Consider the following 18553-nt stretch of genomic DNA (forward strand, 5'->3'; position numbering starts at 1 on the left):
GCTTCACGTCTTGACACAACGTCCTTCATATAAAATGCACTGTAATCCAGTGCTTCGTGGGGCTTATTGATTTATTTTGTGTCCCACTGGCTTTGGAAAGACATAAACGGTATGTTATAGTATAGAATTTATAAAACTTAATTTGCGAATGGCTTAAAATAATGCAATGTCTAATGTAGGCAGTAGGTGGCAGTAAAAACAAATTTATTTGAAATACACAGTCTATAGCCAAGCAGTTCTCTGTTTATTTAAAATAAAAAAACGGAATTGTCCTGCAAGTGTTTTCTTTGTGTTAGTGGGATGCTGGATGTAGGTGTTTGAGGTAAAAGCTACTTCTATAATGCCTGTTAACCATGACTGTATTGTTTGAGAGAAGACTGCATCTGTGTGAGCAAGGACTCCTCAATACAGTATATATATATATATGTGTGAAATCATAAGGCACACTAGATGTTTCACACAAGGTAGTTACATCATCTGTGTCAGGAGAACTAGAGTTAAAAGATCAAGGTGTTCAGAAACCGATGGTTTAACCCCTGCAGAAACCTAATCTTAACAGCTCAATGAGGAATAAACTGAAGAAACAGTAAGCGGCTCCATCTAAGAACTGATCCATGTTTTATCTGAATACGATTTTTCCAATGGTTTTAGGAAGGGGGAATCCACAGTATTCCGAGCCCATACTGGAACGGTACGCAGTGTTAACTTTTCAAATGACGGCCAGACCCTTGTCACCTCATCTGATGACAAAACCATCAAAGTCTGGACTGTTCATCGGCAAAAGTTTCTCTTCTCCCTAAACCAACATATCAACTGGGTTCGCTGTGCCAAGTAAGTGACTCTCTATACTTCTGACAGATTTTCATCGCACTAACATAACAGGATTCCATTGGTCAGGGACAATGTGGAATAATCATGAAACGATGCAGATTTCCAATTGAAATTATTTTATTGAATATACATTTTCTTTATGAACTCTCCATCAAGTATCATCTTAATCTTATTAATATTATATGATTTCATTTTGGATGGCCTATTGCTTTAACTAGTTACCTGTCTTTTAGGTTCTCACCTGATGGCCGGCTGATCGTTTCTGCCAGTGATGATAAAACAGTAAAACTGTGGGATAAGAACAGCAGAGAATGCATCCATTCGTTCTGTGAGCACGGCGGGTGAGTTGCATCACATGCTGTCTGAATATAGTAATCGTCTACACCTGTATGACACAAACACAGTCATCCCTGCTGTTGTTTTTAGATATGTGAACTATGCTGACTTTCACCCGAGCGGCACCTGCATCGCGGCCGCTGGCACAGACAACACGGTGAAAGTCTGGGACATTCGAACCCACAAACTCCTGCAGCACTATCAAGGTTAGTGTCACCTGAACCGCTGGAGCTGCAGCTCGACCTCTGGTCATCATGTTATTGAAACATTAAAGAAAAAATGACCATAAATAGAAAGTAAAGTTTTTAATTGTGAAAGTTTGTGGAACACGGTAAATGTGTTAGATCAAAACCCATGAAAATATTGCTAACTGACAGTGATAGTAAAAAAATACTTTTTATTTTACTTCTTAATTGCAACGTTTTTGATAGATTTTACTTTGAAGCTTTGAAATGTTTTATAACTTTATGTGAAACACCTGCATGCCATATTCTTTATCTATATACATTCAAAACAAAATAATATGATGTAAATAGCAAATAATAATGGCAGTTTTGATCTTAGTAAAAAATCAAAAACGAATGGCTAAAGGCTAAATTTAACCAAAACACACTGGCATTATGTAATTGTTTCACCTGTAGTTGTAATCCTGATTAGTTTTTTGATTAATTGTGCATCCCTACTTGTTATCGGTCTTATTAATATTGTTCTATTATTTATATATTATAAGCAGACATATATGATGGGGACATGAAAATACTGCATAGTAGGAATGACTCCTATCTGTATTAAATTATATCTGAAACTCATGTATTGATTTGCTGAACTAATGCTTTTTAGCCAATCAGATATCCCATCAGGATTACAGTGGAAACGTTTCTTGATATTCAATACACTCCGTGACCTGCCAAATGTAGTGCTTGACTTCATGGATGCTTTGGCTTAGAAAGCAGTTTACTCTGAGGATCAATGAGGACAAAGTGGTGATAGAGCTTTCATGATATATAAATAGATTTTACATTTGGCTAGAGGTCAAACACAGGACCACAGCATGCTGTCATTGGCTGGCATGCGTCCCGGGAAACAGCCAGTGCAGTAGGTGAAGAACAGATCTTTGTGATTCGAGATCTTGACTCATGCACTCGATGCTCTGGTGTCTTTATTTACCCTAGGCATCAGTGACAACAAAACTCTGGTCTGTGATATCCTCGACACTGAAGGGCTGTCAGTGCCACAGTTTAACCCAATGTTTAACCATTAACTTCAAATTTTACAGTGTTGTGCATAATAAGATATAATCAAGATATAATAAACATATTTTCTTTCAAATTGTATGTAAGAGCTTACTGGTGTTATGTTTACTTAATTGAATAAGTGAAGGATGCTTCCTATTGTACTAGGATATTATTGCCAGGGGTTGCTGTGCGTTTACAAACGTGTTCTGGATTGTTGCTACATAATGGGCTTGTACCTATAGTAACGAATGTACCTACAACAGAATGGCTAACATTAATATTCAAATAATTAAATATTTCATTTTCGGTTCACAGCACGTGAGTGCTTCTTAAGTATACATATTATTCAAATGAATATTGCAGAAATATTTCCAATGCTTGCTATATACATTTGAATGTGCATACTTTGGTTTGTAATTCCTACAAATGCCTGCTGGGGGCATCCCAGCCTTACTCTTGCAGTTCAGTGTCCATTCATTAGGGTGATGTCATGTGGTGCAAACTGTATTTGTTCAGAGGGACTGTGAGTAGACCCGTGCTTTACTCAGTCTAGTAGACATTTTACAGCTCTGCTGAGGGTCGTTGCGTGATGCCCACATGTGTGCAGAGGCTGAAAAGCAGAGCAAAAAATCGACTATTAGAATGGAAACATAAGTTAAGACTTAGTTCAGAATTCCATTATTTACAGTACTGCCACAGAGATGTGATATTACAGAGCAGGCAAGGTGAAGAAATACCTCTAGTTCTTTGGTTTCAATTGTTGGGAATGTTCAACTCATTGAAGATGTTAAAACCACTTTGAGTGCATTACCACCAACATGTATTCACACACACAGTATAGATCTGTCACAGTAGTGATGGTAAAAACAACTATAGAATTGTTCATAACATTGCATCTTTTTTTAAATGGAACTCATATCTTTTTTTGCTGTTGTCAAAGGTTCACAGTCACATTCTACAGTACATCACTCGGTAGAAAGTAACCAAAGTGCATGGACAGGTTGCATACCATCCTAGAAAACAATAAACGACAGTACACAAGCTAAAAGGAAACGAGTATGAATACGTATACGTATATATGTAGACTGCAGTGTGCAGATTTGAAGAAAGCATGAAGCCATTTTTTATTCGTTCATTTGAGCAAAATGGTTCCACCGATATATTTCACTTGAAGCAACACTTATTAAAACCTGTGCTGCAGGTAGCCAGATTGCGAACTACGTGTTCGTGTTTTCATTGCGTGTGAAGTTTTGCTCCTGTTGTTTCAGTTCACAGTGGTGCGGTGAACGGACTGTCCTTCCATCCGTCTGGAAATTACCTCATCACAGCCTCCAACGACTCCACACTCAAGATTCTGGACCTGCTGGAGGGCCGACTGCTTTACACCTTACACGGTCATCAGGTAACTCGTCACATGTTCAGCTTCACGCTTTATCACGACATCATGGATTGGCTCTGTGTCAGGCTCTCGAAAAAATTACTGTCCACTGTAGCTGTATGTCTGCTTTGTATAATAACTAGAGCTACATCCGCATTAATCTGGATAATCCATCCACGCTAGGGTTTTTTTCAGCGAAAACAGATCTTTTCTCAAAACGCCCACACAGATAATGTAAAAATGCTGTGTTATTGTACTGTGGACTGGATAGACGGAGGTACTATATTGTATTTGTAGTATCTCTGCCTTATTGTGACCTGCAGTGGCCAGATATGTTCACATTAGATCATAAAGTCAAGTCTTATACACAGTTTCCTCTCCCAAAGCCAATTCCATTTATGTAGTCTTCATTTTGATGTTTAATATTGTTAAAAAAGCACGGGTAAAACATCCCTCATAATCTGGTCTTGATGGATCAAAGCTTTATGAACTCATACATCTAAATCGCATGACAGGTACTGGACACATTAATTGTTTTCTTTTTCTTTTAATGGAACATCGCCTAATTCAGTCCTGTGCTAAGTGTATTAAAAACTGACCGCCTACCCATTGATGATGAGTCATGTGTATTGTAAACCTAAAGCCTCCCGGTTTGTGTTATAGTGGTATTGCAGAGCATACCAAACGCCTGCTATCATCTGTAGGTGTGGGATGAGTTGTGAATAACCTCTGTAAGCTTTCAACAGAAAGAGAGACTGAACAGAGAAAGCATTGCATGAAGCTTTCATGAACACAGTACATGAGAAATAAAGAGTCACGACTGTTTACTCGGTCTCATCCCGTATAGGCACAATCTGTGAGCTAGACATGTAAGATATAGGCTAAAAGTCAGGGTGGGTGTTTATTGAGTGCTTTTGCAAGTGTCACAGTCAAAATGAAATCAAAATGGACTTTGTTTTGTTCCTTAATACACTTGTGTGCAATTCGTTGGTGCATATAATATTCTTTTATTTTACTAATATGCTTCACTTCTGACATGATTTTTTCAATGAATTGACATAATGTTTAGATGCACATGCAAACCTGTAGTGCTAGTACATAATTTGAGCTATTGTGTAGTCACTCACAGTTGCTTGTTTTAGAATATTAAAGGACTCATATGGCGCAAATACGTGTTTTTATGTGACTTGGTGTGCCCATGAGTGTATTAGACACGTAAAATTGCAATAATTTAAGTGTCGCAAAAAAAGATGCATTCTATCTCAAAGCGAATGCTCACCCAGACTTTCCTGAAGCGCCTCGTGGAACCACACCCCCACAAATCTATGACAAATAATGATTTGACTAAGACCGCCCAAATGTATACACAAGTAAGGTGGTGTACATGTCAGTACAATTGCTCTGGAACCTGATGTTCCAAATATGGTAGGAGGCGTTACATTTCTGTTTCACGCTTGCAGTATTCCACCAATCACTACGCACTGGTTAACTGGCCAATCATAACACACCTCGCTTTTCAGAGCCATGAGCTTTTTAAAATATCCGCATGTTTCAGAGAGGCAGAGCAAAGAGGAGATACAAACATGCATAGTATGTGGAAAATACAGCGTTTTTGAACCTTCAATCATTTATACACATTGCATTACATCTAAAACAAACCATAATATTAGTTTTAGCCGTTTCATATCACCCCTTTAAAAGAACTCATCTTCCTACATCCCTGTTGTGTAACTTCCCACTGAATGGCACTTTTTTTAAAAACCAAACGCAGCACGTTCAGAGCTGCCTGCTTAAAACGATTGGTGGTATTTTCTCAGCAGTACGTTTGGCCTTTAAATGGAAGGTGTAACAACAGATCCATTAACTACATTGGCAGAAAAGGACATTATTTCTGCCAGAAGTTGTATGTCAGCGTATCCTTTTGGGTCTCTCATCTGAAAGCTTTCCTGTGGCTCGGTGGTTAGAGCATGGCACTAACAATGCCAAGGTCATGGGTATGATTGTACGTAGTCAGAGACAAATGTATAGTACATACATTGCCATGTAAGGAGCTCCAAAGAAAATGCATACATGTTAAATACATAAATCTGTGACTTCACGCGACACCCAGCCATTGGTTCAATACGTGTACCGTTCTAGTCAGCAGGATTTTGGTATTGTGCTGTCTGCAAATAATGAGTAAAATGAGGAGACTGTTAGGGATCAGTTTGACTTACAGCAATTTGATAAATGTCAAGTGTAGAGATGTTGTCAAGTGTAATCTTAATGGTCAGTCTTTTTTTCAAGCTTGATCTGTCTCAACCAATCACCTTCCTTGAATGTTGTTATGGAAACGACAGGTCTCTGTCATTGGTTAGCTGTGAAAAAGCTGCTTGATGTAAGGCTTTTTTTTTCAGAAATGTTGAACTTTTTTCAACTTCAAAGACTGCAGAAAAAAACGTTGCCACTGCGTTTAAAAAACGCTCATGACTTTCACGGTTTAATCCATAGGATTATAACGTAAAACAGACGTCATTAGCTTACAAAAATATATCAAATGTGAACATGGACTTATGCATCAGAAGTTCAGCCAACGTACCGTCGGCACGTCTGAGGCTGAGACAGCAAACATTGGAAAGAGAAATTATAAATATACATACAATGCACAAAAGGCAAGCACAAACTGCAAAATGCACATAACTATAAAAACATTGTAAATGTGTAACAATGGAATTCAATACCAACAGTTTTCAAAATTCAAAACATTTTAAACAGGCCCATAAAGCCTGTATCTAGGTTTGTATCTTTTTTTAAGTAAAGCAAAACTTCGGCACATCTTCAGGACAAGGAATGAATTACAGGTAATATTCACACCCTCTGAAACATCCACAAGAATCGATTCTGGAGTCAATATTTTTTACCCAGCAATATAAACCAATAATGAATGTAAAATCTACTGTAGTTTGCGTTAACTTGCGTAGTTTGGTTTTGTTGAAATGATTATAATTGCAGTGACTTTCGAGTAATTTTCAGTGATTAAAATATGTGGTTGATGATGTAATTCATGACTTTTTTTAAGGAACTTACCCACCACTGCTAATTAGTCAACAGGCTAATTAGTCAACAGCTTCTGTTATTCTTTCGAGCGTAACATTATAAACAATGTTTTGCTTCTGCAAACAGTTTCAGTCTAACTGGCGTTTGGCACGAAGGGTTCACCCGGTTCTTTTCTGCTTGAAGCTGTGATTCGCTGAGCCAGTCTTGGCTCTGGAAAGATTAGCAGGTGTTGCTGATGCTTCAGTACATGCTAACCCTCCAAACATAGGGCGTCTGAAAACCCGTCTGTGAGTTTTATCCACTCGTGAGACGGTGTCTGGGACAGCCTGTTAGTCAGCAGCACGTTCTGTCTCTATCAAGTCTGTTCTTCATATGTACTACCAGTAAGCATGTTTACTAATGTTTCATGCAAAACAAAGCACTTTAAAGCCGTAATAACACAAATGTAAATGGTACATTAAGACACTGAATGTTGAGCTCTGGTCCTGATCTTATGTTTTTCTTTTGAGTGGATTTAAAGGAATAAACGCAGAGATAAAAATGTCATCATGTAGTTTCAACCCTGTGTGGTTTTCTGTTAATGATTTTAATAAAATAGCTAAGCAATGTATAACTTTTAAACATTTTGAGCATTGCAGCTAGATCAAGTTATACCACATCTGTTCATCCTTTCATGGTCCCTGTGAGGACAATGGATGTAAAGCTCTTCTGAGCATGTGCGTGCACGTGTGTGTGTGTGTGTGAATGTGCGTGTAACTGACCTGTTGAGCAGAAGGTGTCTGGAATGCCTGGATCCTTCTCCACACCTCTGCCAAGTTTACATTCCTCATTTTCATCTGCCGTCATCTGCCTCCTCTTCTGTGACCTGTCTTCCTCTAATATTCCTTTGTGATGGCAGAATAAGGTGGGCTTTACATGTTTCAGGTTGGAACAAGTACAGTTTGGCATCCTTGATCAGGAGAGCGTGTTCTTGGCATACTTTTTCAACACATAATCACGATGGCACACTACCCTGAGGTTGTGGATGCTGTCAGGGGTACTCTAGAAAGTTTAACTTGAAAAAGCAAGGTTTGGAGGTGTACTTGTGTCTTCAAGGATTTTACATGGATTTGCAATTTGTCGTGTATTATGCTGACGAACATTACAGCACTGAGGATATATTGTAATGTACTTTTGTGAAGCATTTTGGGTAACACATTTGGGGACGTTAAGATGCACCACAAGCCGGTTGAAAGTCTATTATAATATGAGAGGATTCAAGTCGGTTGAGATGTAGTCTCAGCCTCAGACGTCATGCCCACTATCTGTTGGCTGAACGTCTGATGCATAAGACACACTTTTTTGGAAACACTTCAGCACGTTCGAAGTCGTCATCTGATTGGTTGAATTTCACAGGATATCCTGGAGACGTGCGTGTCGCGTTCTTTAACGGTCCGCCTGGAAACAACAAAGCCTTCTGATCTAAGAAGTAAGCTGTCGTCTTTACAACGGTTGCTATAAGAATTCATCACGATCGACTAAACGTTCACGGCATAAACTTCTAATCATTGTTGTTTCTGTTAACTTTTGACACATTGTGAATGTACACCGGTCTGTTACACACTAAGAATTGCTGGGTTAGAAAATAACCCAACCTTAACCCAGCTGCTGGGTAACTATGGGACAGAACACGCGCTGGGTTATTTTGACCCAAGTGCTGGGTTGAACCATTTGACCCAAAATGCTGGGTTGTTTGTTTGACCCAACTAGTGGGTCGGGTTAACTGTGTTTCTGGGTTAACATAACCTAAACATTGGGTTATATGTTTTCCCATTGCCTTGCTACTTTTATATTTACCAATAAAAATAAATAATCTCAAGGGAATGTAAAATTATTATATTTTTTCTGTAATACAATTACACAAAACAAATGCAATTGTAAATATGCATTTTTATTAAATTTATTTCTTTACATTTATTGAATGGGTGCAATTGTCATACATTTCATCCAACACCTACAGACACATAAAAACAAGTTTTGTAGATCAGTTTCTTTAAAAACACAAAACTGGGTGAATTAGGCACTGTAGATTCCTATTCTATATGTCAACATTGCAGCATTAGAACACTCAAAAATATATTATTGGCACATGAGAATCAGTCCAAACAGTGTGCCATTAAAACTAAGCCAAACAAAGACTCCAAACAACAGACAATACATGGGACAACTTAAAGCATGTTACAAGTGTCCAGGAAAAACTGTTGTCCTCAAAAACTTCCCTCTTCACTCATGTCCATCAATACGATAAACTGCATGCCGGAGAAATTTCTAAGTAGGAAGAGACTGCTTAGTTAACATAAAGCACAGAAAAGGACTTGAAACAGATCAACTTAACAACAAGTCTTTCTCAATGGCATGTCCGGAAACAATGTCGAAGGTCTGGGATGTCGTGGCTGCCTCGTCCCAAAGGCAAAAAATGTGCAGATTACATCACTGTTCTCTGCATTTTGCAAGTATTCCACCATGACCGTCCCCACCTGTTAAATATATGACAGTTAGTCTTAAAACATAACTAACATTTAAGTTAAAATGCATTTAATGAACAAACACAGAGGCCTTATAAAAATGCTAATTTTAGAAGAAAACTTCAAACTTCACTTTTAGTATTTTACTTCATTCACTACATTCATATTGTATATCATTTACTTCTGAGGATATACATATATCACACAGTGATGGCCAAAACTATTAGAACACTAGTATTTTTACCAGCTGGAAAATGGAATAAAAGTCAGTTATTTCTATCGTTTGCTGTCGTGTGTCAGAAGGAAATTTCTGTTTAATTTTCCAAACATTATTTTTGTCATTAATTGTAATAATCAGTGAGATTAAGAGGCATAGCTTTTAGCTAATGCAGCTAACGGTAACGTTACCTGAGGGAAAAAAGCGCGAAAATGCTAAATTTTAAATTATTGCTAGTTGGTTGGATCCGGCACGTCACAGACACTTGAAAAAATATCCTTAGATTAAGTTTTGTATGAAATTATTTAATTCTGACTAAACATTACAAAGCCATACAGTAGGCAAACAGTAACCGAACTATACCATGTTTTTCTGACCTAAGGCTAGTTCATACATTTCCGTGAGGATTTTACGTGAAGGATAAAAACCTTTTAAAGTAAAAATATGCACACGTACACACATATATATATAACATAACGATAAAGCGATTGTTAAGGACTTTTTTGTAAAAAAAAATAGCATGCTAAGCTGCTAAATTACTTAACGTTAATCAATCACAGAATAAAACACTTCCTACGCACAGAGACAGATCAAATACTGCATTAAACAGTAAAATCAGTGTGCTCTTACCACAAGTTATTAAGAATAATCATATTATCATATTAATTTACCTTATAAAATCAGCTTGCTGTGATGTGCGTTGCCGTCTGACAATGAGACGCGTGAAGGATCCAGAAGGTTCGATGAAGTGGAAAAATGAACAAACCGGTTGGGTCAAAATAACCCAACCCAGCTGTTCAGTGGTGAAATAACCCCTACAGTCCATTTGACCCAGCATGAGCAACCCAACTGTGTGTTTACAGTACCTCAAACAACCCAAAATTATGACCCAGCACAATTAACCCAAAAATGTGTTTACAGAAATAACCCAGCATTTTTTAGAGTGTACTCTGGGGACATTTCCAGGCCTCTAAACATGATACGGCACAAAGCGAAACGTGATTGGTTGCTTTACCTGTAAGTCATATGGCCTCTTGGGTGGGCCTTTCCAAAGAAAGCGGCGATATGTTCCAGACCTTCAGTATGAATCGTAAACTGGATCAGATCCTGAGCTGAGTGAATCGTTACATCCCTATAATAAAAGCATTTCTGATAGTTGATAAACAAGAAAGCTGCATAGGGTCCTTGATATTTTTACTTTCCATAGCATTTCTCTGAATATAACATGCAGGCTTAAAATGATAGATACATGGTGAAGTGACGCAAAGGATTATGGGTGATTTTGACCAAGGCTTGTTAAAGAAGGAAGAGTTTTAAACTGATTAATTTAGTATTGGATGAATATGTTATCCTGATGTGATCGGTGGGCTCGTGCACATGTACCCCTGCTAGCTGAGGTGCATCTGAGGACTCGACTTGAGGAGTTGCTTCTGTGAGTCATTCGCTTATAAATCCACACTAATCAAATGAGTGGGTACTTCCAGTCTTCGACATCACACTCCAAAACCCTTGAGCTTCATGAGCTGAAATTACAAAACTTGTGTTTATTTAATTATACCTGCACTCTTATTCATATTTTAAACGTCTAAGTCATGTGGTGTCAAATGCATTGCTGTAAAATTTCAAATGAAGGACAAATCCGCATATGTACGCACTCTTTTTATTGTATATATGCCATATGTGTGTGTGTGTACATCTATTTATATATGCACACACACACACACAGACCAAATGTAATGATAGCTCTTTATAATAGTTTGTTATCCGCTGTGCCAACAGTGTGGGTGGAGTGTGTCGACATGTCTTTTGGCTTCGCCAAAGCCGTGTCTGTGTAAATGTGTCTGGTGTGTGTTCAGCACCATGTACTGCCTAAATTTAACCTTCTCTCTTCCACCAAAGTCAATATGGCCTCATGATGTTATAATTTTCCTCCTACGGGCTGGCCAAGAGCTCTTTTCTGTTCCCTTCTTTCATCGATAATAGTGTGTATAAAGGGCTAGCGTCTTAACCTTTTTTACACCAAATGGATTATTAAAGTGCAATCTAACATGTTTTCAAGGATGGAACAAAAAGGTCTTTCCACTTTTCATTATTTTTTTAATACGTCTCCAAAATTGAATAACTTACTAATAACAAAAGATGTTTGATGAGCTGTCCAAAAACATCACAGAAGTACTCTATTAGAAGCCCCATTATAAGATTCTTTAAAGAACAGGACCACATTTAAGCCATGTTTAGCTAGTCAGAAGTTGCCAGTCAACTAATGCTGTTTGACATCAAACTTTGAGTTGGGAGCCTCACAAAGTTGTGCAAAATGTGTTAAATAAATTCTTATGGTATCTCATATTTGTTATATTCCTTGTATGTGTTTTTAGGGTTCTGCCACCTGTGTTGCTTTCTCAAGGACTGGAGACTACTTTGCCTCCGGTGGTTCGGATGAGCAGGTGATGTATATTTCTACACTCTGAAAAATAAACTCCAGTAGTCTGGATTTTATGGTTTGATGTATGTTTTGTGAGTAACATTATTTATGTGGCTCTGGTCATGTCTGAAGGTGATGGTGTGGAGGACTAACTTTGACAGCGTGGATTACAGTGAAGTGCTGGAGCAGAAATGCACTCGTTCAGAGCCTCGAAGTCGTAACTCCAAAACTTCAGTTGACAACTCCAGAACCCAAACAACACAGTTTAAGGTAGACATGGTGTGATTGTTACATATATGCTGTTTGATTTATGTTTAGTTAAGTTGCTTTGCTTGTTTTGTTCACATCTTCAAAAATCTATTGTGGTGGTATTAACAGAGAGATAATATTTGGCACAAGGGAGTATTATAAAACGCTTTTGTCAACTACACACACACATTTAAAGGTCTTCCTTGATGTCAGACAAATATGGAGGGTTGGAATGAACAAAAGACACACAGTATTAAAAGATACAAGGGGCACATAGTGTGATGCCACAGTCGCATTAGACTTTAAGCATGCTAGTTTTCTTGCAGACCCTGCTTTTATGGGGTTGTGCGACATCATTATTATCAGTGTTTTTCACATTCAATTTTTTGAAAAGGTCATGGCGTATCCGTCTTCGTTGTTTAAAGTAATTCACAGGTCAGAGTTCACCAATTGTAAAGTTTGAAGTCCTTGGAATTTTCACATAAACTTGCATTTCCGATCTGCAGCATTTGAATCTTCATCAGTGGATGTCAATTGAACGCGTTTTACACATTCACCTTCCCATCGCACTGTAACCCACTGCTTCTTGGGGCTTATTGCTGTATTGAAATGCTGTGACGGAAGGGGATCAAATATAGCTTGATCCGTTCTGTTTACAAAGCTATAGTACAGTCACCAACAATGTAACTGAGGTTACAGACTTCAAAGTCAGATGTGGATTACTGGCAATACTGTAGGTAAACCAAACCTTATGTGTAGTTACTGTATTTTGCCATTGCTGAGCAGTGCTTCTCAGAGATCAAAATCAATTATTTATTTTACTTTTTATATGGTGGGAATATTGTTCAAATTAAGAATGTTTTCAGTAATCAAAACTGGTAGTAGTTGTTGATATTTTCATAATTTATGACACAGCATGTCATGAGTTTATGATAATAAACCCACCACATTCAATTTGAACATCAGCTGCACTGAGATTTAGACTCGCATATTTAACCTCTTGACTTTTTACATTCATCACATTCAGCTTGCACATCTACATATAAAATGTATTGTTTATATTTCTACTTTATTTATATTGTTCTATTACTGCATTTTTTATACATTCTTTTATTTCTACCCTGCTTTTAATGTTTGCTTCTGCCTTTCTTTTTAGTATTTATGCTGTATATTTTCATATATTTCTTATTTTTCAGGTATTTCTATATTTTTTCTTAGGGTTTACTGTCTACATTTTTATTGTATTGTAAATTGTAAGTTCTTCTATTTCTTACCTTTACTTGTATTTTTTGTGAGGAATTGGTCACAAAAAAGCAGTTTTATAAGCACTGGTTGATATTTTCATGTGTAAAACACAGTAGATAAGTTATTAATTTATGATTCCATATTTAAAAACCTCATTCCTCTAATGAATATTAAGTCTAAAGCAGTATGTCTGTTCTCTAAAAGTACAATGTCATCAGGCACTTTTCAAGTAGGTGCATAAGTATAGTGTAAACCTGTCTGTACAGTAAAGAAAAAACAGGAGAACCCCATACCATACATTTTGTTAACAATTTTTTTCAGAAGGGGAATTTTGACAAACCGAAGTGTTGACAACTACCTTTGTAGTAAAAGTAAAAGGAAAGCATTAGGCAGTCATGCAGAACAATAACTCATGGGGTGGAATTAACTGACAAACATCTCACTGCACAGCTTGACAGCAATAGGAAAGGCCTCAAATACTTTTCTGTAGTGTGAAATGACAGCACTTGCATAAAAGATACAGCACAGCTTCTAATCCATGTTTAAAGTGTTGGAATATCCATCAGTATATTCAAGGTAAGTTTAAAGTTTTTTTGGACACATTCCATTCCTCTCCTTCAGAAATACACAAACTCATTGCACATTTGCGGAAGTGCCAAAAACTAATAAGATTGTAAATATCTCCAAATCAGGCAACACCCACACAGGCTATTGCAAATAATTAAATTATCGAATGAAAAATGTAATGATCTGTGCAGATTTTGTTCTCAGGTTATGTTTTTAAAAACAGTTTGTACAAAACCATTGCGTTGGCTTTGTCAAACATGACAAGTGCTGTGGCGAGAGGCTGATTTCCTCCCTTCATCGCCGTCAAGTACGTTGTCACGCCATTCTGCACGGTCCGGCGGCATCAGATAATGCTTCTGTTTTTTTTGCCTAATCACGCTATCGTGCTGTTAACAGATTGAAGGCAAATCCCAGCACAATGACGGTGTGTACCACTCTCACGCATCAAATGGACATGGGCTCGCTCCATTCCCCCCAGAGCACAAAAAGATCCTCTGCTCGACATGAATAGGGGCTAAAGGCCTGACCCTAGAGATTCTTATCATGAACAAGTTTTGCTGTGAGCTGGCTTGTTCCACGTTGACCTTCATCTGATTTAAACCTTTTGAGGAATGTGCATAACTACCGTGTTTCTTCTAGGGTCACAGTCTGAACTATTCGTTTTCTTAAAAAAGGTTTTTCAACACATAGTATGTGGGTTTTTCCTTCATTTAGAAAAATATAGAAATCATTCATGACACGCATTACTGGTGTAATGTGGAGTTTCTGTGTTTCGCAGAGTATTAAAATTATGATTGTGTTTAGACTAGTTTTCTGCCATCTCTCATTGGTCAGGTCAAAATGATGGCTCACTTTACATTGGGTGAGGTGATATCGTCGTCTCGAGCTGTCGTGATGCTCAAAGATGAAGAACATTTGGTCCACAAGATGCGGTAACCATCTGGCTTACACCAGGTTGTTTTTACCGCTAATATATTCCTTATCCATGCCAGTACAGCTATAGCATAGTCTACACTTTTGTGATGAAAGCTATAGATGATCACATTGACAGACAGATGATCATAACAGCAGGTGTGAAAGCTTTTCTCAGAGTGGACACAATCTGTTTTGGCGATGTGTTATTAGTTAAAGGGGTTATATGACACGGCTTGTTTTAGATGTAATGCAATGTGTATGTGTATTTTCCACATACATGTGCAGGTTTTTAACAAAGTTCATGGCTCTGAAAAGCGCGGTGTGCTATGATTGGCCAGTTAACCAGTGTGTAGTGATTGGTGGAATACTGCAAGCGTGTGACGGAAATGTAACGCCTCTTACCATATTTGGAACATCAGGTTCCTCTTCAATTGTACTGACAGGTACATAACCTTACTTGCGTATAGATTTGGGCGGTCTGGGTCAGTGTTCGCTTTAGATAAAATGTCTAATACATGCATCGGCAACTTATAACTCACCAAAGACAAAGACCAAAGATTATAGATATTTTATGTGTTTTGGATGGTTATTCTGAAATGTTTACATTGCTTCAGTTTGATGCACGATCCAGAGCCATTTGTGAAACCCACAGTGCTTCTTTTTTACACAAGGTGCATTATCCATCAGTTCACACTGGTTGGGTCGGATTGGTTTGAGACCAAAAGCAGTCATTCCATTTTGTTAAGCAGGCCTAGACCACCTTGTGTAGATAGACTCGGACAATATCCAAAAACAAATGTCATGTTCATATAAGCCTAAATGAATCGAGCTAAGAGAAAATGTGTGAAAGTACATTTAACATTTATATGTATGCATTTTGAAGACGCGTATATCCAAAGCAACTGACATACATTTGTATCAGTGTATGTGCATTCCCTGGGATCCAACCCATGACCTTGGCATTGCTAGCGCCATGCTCTAACAGCTGAGCTACAGGAAAGTATCCTAAAGAAGTTGTTTGCCAAGTATCCAAGCTATGTATGCTGAATTCATTTAAAAGGACAATATGTATTGAAATGTTTTTAATGCTAGATCGTATATAAAACTACATATTAAACTCTACAAGGAACTTCAGTCAATTGTGATATTCTAAGAACAGCATGCAAATGTGTGAATAAATCGATTAAATATTACCAAGAAAGTAAAGCTGTGCAGGGACTTCTGGGAACAATGAAATGATTTTACATGTATCTGTGAATCAGTTCTTGAACAGATTTGCTAAAATGAGTCAGGCTTCCCAACTGTCCATCGGAGAAGAACAGGACATTCTATGCATTTGACTTTTACGTGACTATTTTAGGCATATTCACTTATTCAGTGAAACTGCGTTAACATTTTTATAGTTTTTTGTTTGAGTAATACTAGTTTGGTCATTTGTTTTTTAAAAATGTATTGTAACATTTTGGGTTTGATTGATGGAAATTTAGAAGCATTCTTCAGGGGGGATTTTTCCCCGTGATGATTTAGATGTGGCATAATGCTCCAGATGGTTATCTTTGACCTTATCCCCATCCATTTGAGAAATGGGGTAATGGTGTTCAGAGAAAGCCGAAGGTGAATTTTTGTTACTCTTTATACAAGGAGAGATTATCTCACAGGCAAAGGCTGTCTTTCGCACAATTTCACTCTCGTGTTTAGATAATAGCTTCCAGACTGCCATCGATTCTCTATTTTTACCAGTTCCTTTGAAATGAGGCTGGCAAATGGAACAAAAGTCCATTACAGCGGTTGAACATGTAAAGCTATGATTGGGTGGAGGTGTTGTGGATAGGACAGCGGTCTCCAGTGGAGTGGGGGAAGTGGAACCACGTTTAAAGTTTCAGATTTTTGTTTTGGAGCTAGCAGTGACTTACATTGACAAGGGCACGGCCAAGGTTCCTGGAGCCGCCTTTGTCCAGCGTATGTCTCCATGTCCATCAGAGTCTGATTTTACACAGATCAATGGCACAGAGCTTAAGTGATGCTATAAAAGGAATCCAAATTCTAGCTCATATCAGTAACATGGCTATAAAAATGGAGGTTGTCTCATTAATGTTTCAGATGTGTTTTCACATTGGTCTCTTTATACTGAATGAAATGTCAGTCTTGAGCACTCTTTGACCTTTTTTGAATATATTCATATTATCGGACGTTCTTTAGCTGGATATTTTTAAAACATGTTATTAAGGTATCTTAATGGTATCTAAACTCATTGTGTTTCCTTGCTGTAGATACATTCAAACTAAAGAATACTAATAATTAGACACTGAAAGGAAAGAAAAAGGCAGCGAGAAAGAACCGGTGCAAAAAATAGACTAGAAGATTTGGGAAAGAAACTAGTTTTACACAGACAGACAGAGCCCATACAATATGGAGGACTGAAAGTGCCAATTAGAAATAAAATGATGAATCAGTTGATCAATTTAATAATGAAGACATAAAAAATGTAAACAAAAAAATCACTTTTTAAATAGAAATAGACTTTTTTGATGTCTTTCGGGGTCTTGTTTGATTTGCTGTTGGTTGCTAGGTTACAAATACCACCGATCCGTTCGAGGAACCTATTTTTTCTGTTTTGCAAACTTTAAAAGATTTGGATCACGTTTGCATGGATATCTGGGTTATGTAGTGATTATTTGTTGGAGTTCACCCAAAAATAACAATTCTTTTATCATTTACTCACCCTCTTGTCATTTCAAACCTGACTTTCTTCTGCAGAACAGATTGTAGAAAGATTCAAGATATGGAAGGAAGGAGGCGGGAACCGGCAGACATTTAACACAAAGTTTTAATATAAATAATAACAGCCGGCGGCCCCTCACGGACGACCGCCGGCGAAATAACATTAATACAAATATAAATATAAATACAAATGTAAAACATGTTCGGGCCCGGTCCTCTCTCAACGACGGTCTGGTCGCTCGTTCCTTTTATATCCTCCCAATCTCCTACGTGATTCGAGCCCGGTGTGCGCACAGCTGGCGCTTATTCACAATTACTCACCGGACTCGAACCACGGTCTCGCCCCGCCTACTCTACTACACAGATATTTTGAAGAATGTTGTTAACTGGCACCCACTTGCAGTATTTTTGTGTCCATAAAATCGAAGTGAATGGGTACCTGGGTTAGATTCATTTATGCCTTCAACTATTGGTGCAAAGCTAAAAAGTCTGTAAAAAAGTCTTATTGCTTATAATAGGCCCTTTTCACATGACGTCACGTATCTTCCGTTCTGCCGTGAAGCAGTGTATCATTACTTCTGCTAGTGCCTCAGAATGGAGTTTACCAAGTCCCTTGCACAGCTGCCAGCCAGTTCAGTCAGTTTTTTTTTTTCTCAGATTTTAAATTCCAGCCCGACGGCAAAACGGAAGTTCTCTTATTGTTGGTTGCAAGAAGGATGTTATGATACACTGCTTTGCAAAAGGCGGAAGTTAAGTTACGTCATTGTGAAGCTTTGGGTGGGGCTTTAGGCCAGCTTGTTTCCTAGTGTGTAATTCCATTTTCGGACTGCTGAACGCTTTCCCTCTCGACAGCGGGCTTTGACTGGACCCTCTGCAAACCATCAGCATGTGTGTTCT

At 37.9% G+C, this 18553-nt stretch overlaps 1 protein-coding gene across 1 annotated transcript in view; it reads left to right on the forward strand.

The window, feature by feature from the left end:
* The window catches only part of poc1a (POC1 centriolar protein A), a 42609-nt gene that overhangs the window by 1162 nt on the left and 22894 nt on the right, over positions 1 to 18553 (forward strand). The window contains exons 4-9 of the mRNA XM_056735640.1: positions 652 to 831; positions 1065 to 1172; positions 1258 to 1373; positions 3671 to 3804; positions 11913 to 11981; positions 12092 to 12229. Coding sequence (XP_056591618.1) covers positions 652 to 831; positions 1065 to 1172; positions 1258 to 1373; positions 3671 to 3804; positions 11913 to 11981; positions 12092 to 12229 — 745 coding nt within the window. The remainder of the gene's footprint in view (positions 1 to 651; positions 832 to 1064; positions 1173 to 1257; positions 1374 to 3670; positions 3805 to 11912; positions 11982 to 12091; positions 12230 to 18553) is intronic.

This window comes from Triplophysa dalaica, chromosome 21 (assembly GCF_015846415.1).
Source record: "Triplophysa dalaica isolate WHDGS20190420 chromosome 21, ASM1584641v1, whole genome shotgun sequence".
In the NCBI taxonomy this organism is placed as follows: domain Eukaryota; kingdom Metazoa; phylum Chordata; class Actinopteri; order Cypriniformes; family Nemacheilidae; genus Triplophysa; species Triplophysa dalaica.